This window comes from Semicossyphus pulcher, unplaced genomic scaffold (genome assembly GCF_022749685.1).
Source record: "Semicossyphus pulcher isolate SPU_LCO1_2020_fin unplaced genomic scaffold, fSemPul1.0.p SCAF_21, whole genome shotgun sequence".
Taxonomy (NCBI): domain Eukaryota; kingdom Metazoa; phylum Chordata; class Actinopteri; order Labriformes; family Labridae; genus Semicossyphus; species Semicossyphus pulcher.
The window spans coordinates 5,464,651-5,475,311 of NW_027211695.1; the positions used below are offsets into that span (position 1 = coordinate 5,464,651).

Genomic DNA, 10,661 nt, shown 5'->3' on the forward strand with positions numbered 1-10,661 from the left:
TGTCGTAAAATGTCAAAAAAAAGTCATAGTATAGCATGTCGTAAAATGTCAAAAAAAGTCATAGTATAGTATGTCGTAAAAACTCATAGTATAGGCTGTCGTAAAAAGTCAAAAAAGTCATAGTATAGGCTGTCGTAAAAAGTCAAAAAAAGTCATACTATAGCCTGTCGTAAAAAGTCATACTATAGCCTGTCGTAAAATGTCAAAAAAAGTCATAGTATAGCCTGTCGTAAAAAGTCATACTATAGGCTGTCGTAAAATGTCGAAAAAAAGTCATAGTATAGCATGTCGTAAAAACTCATACTATAGCCTGTCGTAAAATGTCAAAAAAGTCATACTATAGCCTGTCGTAAAAAGTCAAAAAAAGTCATAGTATAGCCTGTCGTAAAAAGTCAAAAAAAGTCATACTATAGCCTGTCGTAAAAAGTCAAAAAAAGTCATAGTATAGTATGTCGCAAAAAGTCATACTTTTGCCTGTCGTAAAAATAAAAAAAAAGTCATACTATAGCATGTTGTAAAATGTCAAAAAAAAGTCATAGTATAGCATGTCGTAAAAAGTCATGCTATAGCCTGTGGTAAAATCTCAAAAAAAGTCATACTATAGCATGTCGTAAAATCTCAAAAAAAGTCATAGTATAGTATGTTGTAAAATGTCGAAAAAAAGTCATCGTATAGCATGTCGTAAAATGTCAAAAAAAGTCATAGTAAAGCCTGTCGTAAAAAGTCATACTATAGCCTGTCGTAAAATGTCAAAAAAGTCATACTATAGCCTGTCGTAAAAGTCAAAAAAAGTCATCGTATAGCATGTCGTAAAATGTCATACTATAGCCTGTCGTAAAATGTCAAAAAAAGTCATACTATAGCCTGTCGTAAAAAGTCAAAAAAAAGTCATTGTATAGTATGTCGCAAAAAGTCATACTTTTGCCTGTCGTAAAATTTTTAAAAAAGTCATACTATAGCATGTCGTAAAATGTCAAAAAAAAGTCATAGTATAGCATGTCGTAAAAAGTCATAGTATAGGCTGTCGCAAAAAGTCATACTATAGCCTGTCGTAAAATGTCAAAAAAAGTCATAGTATAGCATGTCGTAAAAAGTCATAGTATAGTATGTCGTAAAAACTCATAGTATAGGCTGTCGTAAAAAGTCAAAAAAAGTCATAGTATAGGCTGTCGTAAAAAGTCAAAAAAAGTCATACTATAGCCTGTCGTAACAATTAAAAAAAACTCATACTATAGCCTGTCGTAAAATGTCAAAAAAAGTCATAGTATAGCATGTCGTAAAAACTCATACTATAGCCTGTCGTAAAATGTCAAAAAAAGTCATAGTATAGCATGTCGTAAAAAGTCAAAAAAAGTCATACTATAGCATGTCGTAAAATCTCAAAAAAAGTCATAGTATAGCATGTCGTAAAATGTCAAAAAAAGTCATACTATAGCATGTCGTAAAATGTCAAAAAAAGTCATCGTATAGCATGTCGTAAAATGTCAAAAAAAGTCTTAGTATAGCCTGTCGTAAAAAGTCATACTATAGCCTGTCGTAAAATGTCGCAAAAAGTCATACTATAGCCTGTCGTAAAATGTCAAAAAAAGTCATAGTATAGCATGTCGTAAAATGTCAAAAAAAGTCATAGAATAGTATGTCGTAAAATGTCAAAAAAAAGTCATAGTATAGCCTGTCGTAAAAAGTCATACTATAGGCTGCCGTAAAATGTCGAAAAAAAGTCATAGTATAGCATGTCGTAAAATATCAAAAAAAGTCATAGTATAGCCTGTCGTAAAAAGTCATACTATAGGCTGCCGTAAAATGTCGAAAAAAAGTCATAGTATAGCATGTCGTAAAATATCAAAAAAAGTCATAGTATAGCATGTCGTAAAAAGTCATGCTATAGCCTGTGGTAAAATCTCAAAAAAAGTCATACTATAGCATGTCGTAAAATCTCAAAAAAAGTCATAGTATAGGCTGTCGTAAAAACTCATAGTATAGGCTGTCGTAAAAAGTCAAAAAAAGTCATAGTATAGGCTGTCGTAAAAAGTCAAAAAAAGTCATACTATAGCCTGTCGTAAAAAGTCAAAAAAAGTCATACTATAGCCTGTCGTAACAATTAAAAAAAACTCATACTATAGCCTGTCGTAAAATGTCAAAAAAAGTCATAGTATAGCATGTCGTAAAAACTCATACTATAGCCTGTCGTAAAATGTCAAAAAAAGTCATAGTATAGCATGTCGTAAAAAGTCAAAAAAAGTCATAGTATAGTATGTCGTAAAAACTCATAGTATAGGCTGTCGTAAAATCTCAAAAAAAGTCATACTATAGCATGTCGTAAAATCTCAAAAAAAGTCATAGTATAGCATGTCGTAAAATGTCAAAAAAAGTCATACTATAGCATGTCGTAAAATGTCAAAAAAAGTCATCGTATAGCATGTCGTAAAATGTCAAAAACAGTCATAGTATAGCCTGTCGTAAAAAGTCATACTATAGGCTGCCGTAAAATGTCGAAAAAAAGTCATAGTATAGCATGTCGTAAAATATCAAAAAAAGTCATAGTATAGCCTGTCGCAAAAAGTCATACTATAGCCTGTCGTAAAATGTCAAAAAAAGTCATAGTATAGCATGTCGTAAAATGTCAAAAAAAGTCATAGAATAGTATGTCGTAAAATGTCAAAAAAAAGTCATAGTATAGCCTGTCGTAAAAAGTCATACTATAGGCTGCCGTAAAATGTCGAAAAAAAGTCATAGTATAGCATGTCGTAAAATATCAAAAAAAGTCATAGTATAGCCTGTCGTAAAAAGTCATACTATAGGCTGCCGTAAAATGTCGAAAAAAAGTCATAGTATAGCATGTCGTAAAATATCAAAAAAAGTCATAGTATAGCATGTCGTAAAAAGTCATGCTATAGCCTGTGGTAAAATCTCAAAAAAAGTCATACTATAGCATGTCGTAAAATCTCAAAAAAAGTCATAGTATAGGCTGTCGTAAAAAGTCAAAAAAAGTCATACTATAGCCTGTCGTAAAAAGTCAAAAAAAGTCATAGTATAGCATGTCGTAAAAAGTCAAAAAAGTCATAGTATAGTATGTCGTAAAAACTCATAGTATAGGCTGTCGTAAAATCTCAAAAAAAGTCATACTATAGAATGTCGTAAAATGTCAAAAAAAGTCATCGTATAGCATGTCGTAAAATGTCAAAAAAAGTCATAGTATAGCCTGTCGTAAAATGTCAAAAAAAGTCATAGTATAGCCTGTCGTAAAAAGTCATACTATAGCCTGTCGTAAAATGTCAAAAAAAGTCATCGTATAGCATGTCGTAAAATGTCAAAAAAAGTCATAGTATAGCCTGTCGTAAAAAGTCATACTATAGGCTGCCGTAAAATGTCGAAAAAAAGTCATAGTATAGCATGTCGTAAAATATCAAAAAAAGTCATAGTATAGCCTGTCGTAAAAAGTCATACTATAGCCTGTCGTAAAATGTCAAAAAAGTCATACTATAGCCTGTCGTAAAAAGTCAAAAAAAGTCATAGTATAGCCTGTCGTAAAAAGTCATACTATAGCCTGTCGTAAAATGTCAAAAAAAGTCATACTATAGCCTGTCGTAAAAAGTCAAAAAAAGTCATAGTATAGTATGTCGCAAAAAGTCATACTTTTGCCTGTCGTAAAAAATTTAAAAAAAGTCATACTATAGCACGTCGTAAAATGTCAAAAAAAAGTCATAGTATAGCATGTCGTAAAAAGTCATAGCATAGGCTGTCGCAAAAAGTCATACTATAGCCTGTCGTAAAATGTCAAAAAAAAGTCAAAGTATAGCATGTCGTAAAATGTCAAAAAAAGTCATAGTATAGTATGTCGTAAAAACTCATAGTATAGGCTGTCGTAAAAAGTCAAAAAAAGTCATAGTATAGGCTGTCGTAAAAAGTCAAAAAAAGTCATACTATAGCCTGTCGTAAAAAGTCAAAAAAAGTCATACTATAGCCTGTCGTAACAATTAAAAAAAACTCATACTATAGCCTGTCGTAAAATGTCAAAAAAAGGCATAGTATCGCATGTCGTAAAAACTCATACTATAGCCTGTCGTAAAATGTCAAAAAAAGTCATAGTATAGCATGTCGTAAAAAGTCAAAAAAAAGTCATAGTATAGTATGTCGTAAAAACTCATAGTATAGGCTGTCGTAAAAAGTCATACTATAGCCTGACGAAAAAACTCAAAAAAAGTCATACTATAGCCTGTCGTAAAAATTCATAGTATAGCCTGTCACTACTATTATTATTCTTGCATAATTCTTCAAAAATGCTCAGAAAATGACTAAAACAAGAGGCAGCACAGGATCTTCTTTCGGGAAAACAAACTGGCATGGCTCTTTCTAACTCTGGCTCTTCTCCCTGCACCACCTTAACTTCTCCCTCTTTGTGTTTTTCTAGGTCACCCTGACATGCGGTACAGAGACAGCCTTGCGATCAGTGAAGGAGCCCAGCAAATGCCAGTACATCATGGACTTCCAGACTCCTGTGGCCTGTCAGCCGGTGCTAAAGCAGCGGGGCGTACACAGTGAACTGTGACCCCTTTCCTTACTGGCCTAGCCTAGATTAACTTAGGCCCCCTTGGCTAGCCTGCGGTGACAGGCTGGGGTCCTTAGGGTCCCCTCTGACATCTGTGTTGTCAGAACATATATACTTCCAAGCAAGTCTTGCTAAGGTCACAATCAGATTTCAGTTACACTGCTCCTAGACAACTGTAGTTTTCATTGATTGTTACAGTGCCACTTCACATGTTTATATTTCAATAGAGCATTTATTAAATGATATAATAATATCTTTACATTGCAATATATTTTTCTTGTGAGTATGTAAATATCTGAATACATACAGTGAAACTGGATCAGGTCTTATGACATTGCTACTCATGTAACTTCTCTATCAAATTGCTACTCATGGGCACTAATAAAAGAACTACTTTATTATAGTAATAACAACAAATGCTGCGAAAATACAGTCCAGAAACAAATTTGTATTAATCTGCAGCTCAAAAACTGAACTTTTTCAACAAGGTTCATCTTGTCTTCACTGAACGTACTTATACTTTTCTAATCAATAGACAAATGATATAAGGTGTTTTTTACCTTGACATATTGCGACTGCTAACATTCTTGCTAGGATCACAATCAGATTTCAGACTGAGGAGGTAAAAAACACCTTGAATCATTTGTCTATTGATAAGAAAAGTATGAATAACTCCAACAAATACAAAAAACACAGTATAGAAACAAATGTATTAATCTGCAGCCGAAAATAGTCCACAACAAATGCTGTAAACATCAGCGGCATAAAATAGTTTCTAAAATGGCCTATAACCACTTAGTTTCTTAGTCCAGAAACAAATGCATACTAATCTGCAGCAGAAAAAAAACCCATTAAACAAATGTGAATTAATGCACAAGCTGTAAATACTCAATATAGCAATGAGTGTGTCTCAATCCACTGCTTAAAATGCTGCATACACCCAGTTCAGAGCTAATGTGAACTAAACTGCAGTGGAAAATAGTCCCGAACAAAAGCCCATCAATGCACAGCAGAAAAAAGTCCCAAACAATACTAAAAACACTGAGTTAGTACAGAAACAAATGCGTGCTAATATGCAGCTGCAAATAATCCAATCCGCAACAGATGCTGGAAACACAAATGTGTATCAATCTGCAGCATAAAATAGTCCCTAAGTAATGCTGTAAATACTAAATATAGCATTAAATGTGTCTTAATCCGCTGATGAAAATTGTCCCCAACAAATGCTGTAAACATAGTACAGCATCAAATTAGTCTTAATGCACTGCTGAAAATAGTCCCTGACAAATGCTGTAACCAGTACAGTAGTGAAGGCGTATTAATCTGCAGCAGAAAATGAGTTCCTGACAAATGCTTTGAGTAGAACACCAAATGAACTTTGATCCGCAGCAGAAAATAGACCCCACGATATTGAAAACAGTACAGCTACAAATGTATTTAAATCCATTGCTGAAGAAAATCCCCAAATGACTGCTGTAAGTACTCAGTGTAGCAATAAATTTGTCTTAATCCGCTGCTGAAAATAGTCCAAAAACCTATTAATCTACAGCGGAAAAAAGTTGCAAACTATGCTAAAAACACTGACAACAGCAACAAATTTGTCTTAAACCGCAACTAAAAATAGTCTGAGAAAGGCTGTAAATACTTAATACAGCAATAAATGCGTATTAATCCCCAGCTCAAAAAAACGCTCAACAAATACTGAAAAAAAACACAGTATAGCAACAAATATGTTGTCATCTGCAGCGGAAAATAGTCCTCAACAAATGCTGAAAACATCTGCGGCATAAAATAGTCTCTAAATCAGCCTATAAACACTCAACAAATGCATAATAATCTGCAGCAGCAAAAAAAACAACAACAAATGCTGCAATCACAGTACAGCTACATAAATGTGTATCAATCCGCAGCTGAAAATAGTCCAACTATACATTTGGAAAATACTCAGAATAGCAACAAATGTGTATTAATACGCACTGTAAAACAGTCCCCGACAAATGCTGTCAGCACTCACGACAGGAACAAGTATGCATCAATCCACAGCTGAAAAAGTCCACAAGTAAAACTGTAAATACTCAATATAGCAACAAATACGTCTTAATCAGCTCCTGAAAATAGTCCCTGTCAAATGCTGTAAACAGTACAGCAGCAAAGGCATATTAATATGCAGCTGAAAATTAGTCCTGGAGAAATGCTTTGAGTAGAACCCCAAATGCAGATTAATCCGCGGCGGAAAATAGACCCCCACAATATTGAAAACAGTACAACTACAAATATGTTTCAATCCATTGCTGAAAAAATCCCCTAAAACTGCTGTCCACAAACTAGCAATAAATGTGTCTTAATCCGCTGCTGATAATAGTCCCCAACAAAAGCCAATCAATCCACAGCAGAAAAAAGTCCCTAACAATGGTTAAACAACAGCAACAAATTTATATTAAACCGCAGCTGAAAATAGTCCCCGAAAATGCTGTAAGCATTCTGTACAGATACAAATGTGTATCAATCCGCAGCTGAAAATAGTCCCTGAGTAAGGCTGTAAATACTCAATACAGCAATAAATGTGTCTTAATCTGCTACTGAAAATACTCCCCAAAATGCTTTGAGCATTCTGTACAGCAACAAATGTGTATAAATCTGCTGCAAAAAGTAGTCCCAAAGAAATACGGTATTTATTCATGTCAGCTGTTTGAGGGAATGTTTTAGAAATGTTACTTAATATTTGGGGCCCACTGATCTACATCATCAGACAGAACAAACAGGCTCAGGGCCGAGTCCCACAGACGCAGGGATGTCACACACATGTTGGCTTATTGTTTTCACAGCAGTATACTTCAGTATATTAACACTTCAACTGTGTAGATAGTCGAATGTATAAATTGTGTATAAATGAATGTATAAAGACATTGCTACAAATGTAACTGCTGTATCAAAGCACAAATAAAAGGACTGTTTCCCTCTTCATTAAGACTTCCTTCTTTTCCTCAACACACACACTAAAACATTTGATGGGGTTAACATAGACCCTCAACTGGAGTATGCATTTCTACACTACAGCTACCACATAACACATTAGCAATAATAACATGCTTTAACCGTTGCATTACATACTGAATATAATATGTCTTGATTTCACAAGATTGTGCCAGCGTTAGCAGTCTGCTTATTACTGTGCATGCTATTTATGATGCTGTTATGTAACAGATTGTGGGGTTTGTGCAGCAGAGCCCTCTGCTCATTAAGGGGGAGCTAAATCAGCTGTCAGGTATCCAATAGGCCGCTTGATATATTCCTACCCTGCTGGGGTAGCTGGGTGGCTGTTTGCCTGCTAGCAATGCAATAGCCTCAGGCCCTGTTGCCCAGGGACTGCTGCTTTTTATTTATGTGGCTTCAGTTTCCATTCACACTCTCTGTCTGATGGCCAGTTTGTCTTTGATTTTCAGAATAATGGGCAGGTTTGTTTAAAGTGTCATTCCTGCAAAGACTTCAAACTACACTTACAGAAACAGTCTACTTTGGATTTAGTTCTTTGTGCTAAAGTTGAAGAATGTGACTTCTTTCTAAGTGGAACAGCATGTAGTAATACAGCATATATCATGTTTATCTTGCATCTGTGAGGGCAAACACTCAAATCGATCAGCTGACAACACAAAGACACTTTTTCTAAGGATATAATCCATTTAAATCCCTCTCACCTCATGCAAACAACACAATACCACAGTATATTTTTATCTCTCCTGCATCCAACATTTAAAATATGCAACAGATGCCAGAGCTGATGTCAGCATAAAAAACACTGAGCCTACACAGGCTCCTAACTCTACCGACAGCTGCATATGCTGCCAATCACACACACAGTGTCAAGAGCAGCGCTCTGTCTAATATCGCAGAAGGCAACATAGAACTACAGGCATCTGGAGAAAACTTTATATTGCATCATTTGCCATATGGCCACCATGTGATGGTGTCTCATAAACAACTTTTCCTGCTCTCACAAAGGAACACATTCGACGATCTGCAGGGTATCAACAACTCCTCACTTTGCTGAATGATCATCATGTGTTAAATTACTTGCGTGCTTCACCCTGACAGCGTGGGTGGGAGCAGCGTTGGAAGACTGCAGCATGCACGGGCGGTTGTTTGGGGGAAAAACGCGAGGCGGGGAGTTTCTGAGCTGGGTTTTTGAACGAGCTGGCCATTGATGTGTTGCTGCACATCAGGAGAGGGAGTTGTGGGAAGGAATCAGTGGGGAAACTGAGCACATGCACTATCACATACTTACACACCTCCATTCAGCACATTTGCACATGAAGGAGCAGGCATGGAAAGTCTTTCCGGTTGAGCGTGGGCGTATTTGTGTGTTGACTCCAAATTGCTAAAAGGGCCCAGAGGCTCTATATTGCATTAAATCTCCGACTCAGCTGTGTAGAAACTAGTTCAGGGTACCTGCTCTGTGGAGGGGGAGACAGCGGGGCCCTCGCCTGACTGACTGGTTGACTGACGCCCACCACAGCCCAGCGCAGCTTTCACTCTTTTGGAGATTGTCTTTAAGCCTCCTCCTTTGAAGGGAGGCCAGTGACACCCTCGGGGCTGAGAGGGAAAAAGGCGCTCGCGTTTGAGTCGGCGTGCGACAGTCACATCCGTCTCCCTCACGTCCACACTCATTACCAACTATTCAGTCACTTTACAGGAAGCCTTTAGCCATCATCTCTGCAAACCCTACCAAATAAAGGTGTTTGGTTGTGTACGCAATGTTTGGCCTCCGATTGATTTTTATTTATTAAATGTCAATAGAGTGACAAAGCTTTAGTGCCATTTCCTTTCTGAATCATTTTAAGGTCTATGGGAGTCGATAAGATCCTCTTGTTCTTTGGATTATAGGTGAAACACTTGCTAGCATTTTCTGAAATTAGCGTTTAGGACAATTTTTGGTCCTTTTGATTTAATTAAAATGACCTTATTGCTTAAACCATGTATAAAAAGATGGACAACATGACGGCTCCCGAAAAGTGAAGATAAAACATTTTGAGCGCCCCCTGCTGACCGGCTGCAACATAAAGCTATATTATATTTATTACCATGTGCAATAATACTTTTCTATATCTGGCTATATTATGTTCATTATGTGCAATCGTATTTTTATGGCCATATTTATTTTGTATTCATGTTGATATTTATAGAATGCATAATCATGTGCAATACTGCCGCTTATTTATTAGTACCATGTGCAGTATCAGGAGCAATATAATATTAGCTTAATAACTCTAATCTTGTGCAAGAGAAGCTCTTAACATGCATTAACCCATACACTTTTTTATTATTTGTATTGTATTGCATTTTTTTGATCTGGCACTGTAATTTCCTTCAGGATTAATATCTTATCTTAAAGCCCGCCTCCTCCATGTTAACAGATGGGACATGAGTCAAACTATAAAATCAAAATACACATCAAATACATGTTTCTCAAACATGGTTTCTGTCATTATAGTTAGTTCTTATCATGCTGATTTATGTCCAAGTGTTTGTTTTTCTGACAAATTTAGTTTTAATTAGTTATTTGATGCTGTAAAAAGGATGATTGACAGCTCTTTTGACAAATACGATTCCTGTTCCGGATTAGCAGAGTAGAGGACGAACGGCGAGAGGAGACGTAACTAAAACAATCACTACAGTCATTGAAGTTTCCGTCTGCTTCAGACCAACACCCGCCGATCTCTACTGCACAACTCTGGCTCCAAATGACGTCATCATTGCAAGATGGCAGCGCCTATCACCGGGGGTATTTTGACTTCAGTTGCATACAATGAGAGCAGATGGAGATACTTAAATCCACAATATATTATTTAGCTTTTTTTTGTCCATTTGGGTGCGACAAGCCTTAATAAATAAGTGACTGTTATCACCTTTTAAATTGAAGGATGGATCAGTTTCTTATGAACACATTTATCAGATATGTCATCTGGCCAACTTATAAATACATCCCATACAGCCCTACTATCTCTTTTGTGGTCTCCACCAACTTGAGGCTCTTTCGCTGCTGGATGCTCGATTACATTAACTGACTAATAGAGTCTGTCTGGTATTAGGGGATGATCGGGCTGTTGAGATGCTG

General features: G+C 36.1%; 1 protein-coding gene across 1 annotated transcript in view; it reads left to right on the forward strand.

The window, feature by feature from the left end:
• Positions 1-7,513, forward strand: part of LOC138600834 (glucosidase 2 subunit beta-like) — a 165,808-nt gene extending 158,295 nt beyond the window's left edge. The window contains exon 15 of the mRNA XM_069672353.1: positions 4,412-7,513. Within this exon, the coding sequence (XP_069528454.1) occupies positions 4,412-4,549 (138 nt within the window). The 3' untranslated portion in view covers positions 4,550-7,513. The remainder of the gene's footprint in view (positions 1-4,411) is intronic.
• The last annotated feature ends 3,148 nt before the right edge of the window (positions 7,514-10,661 follow it).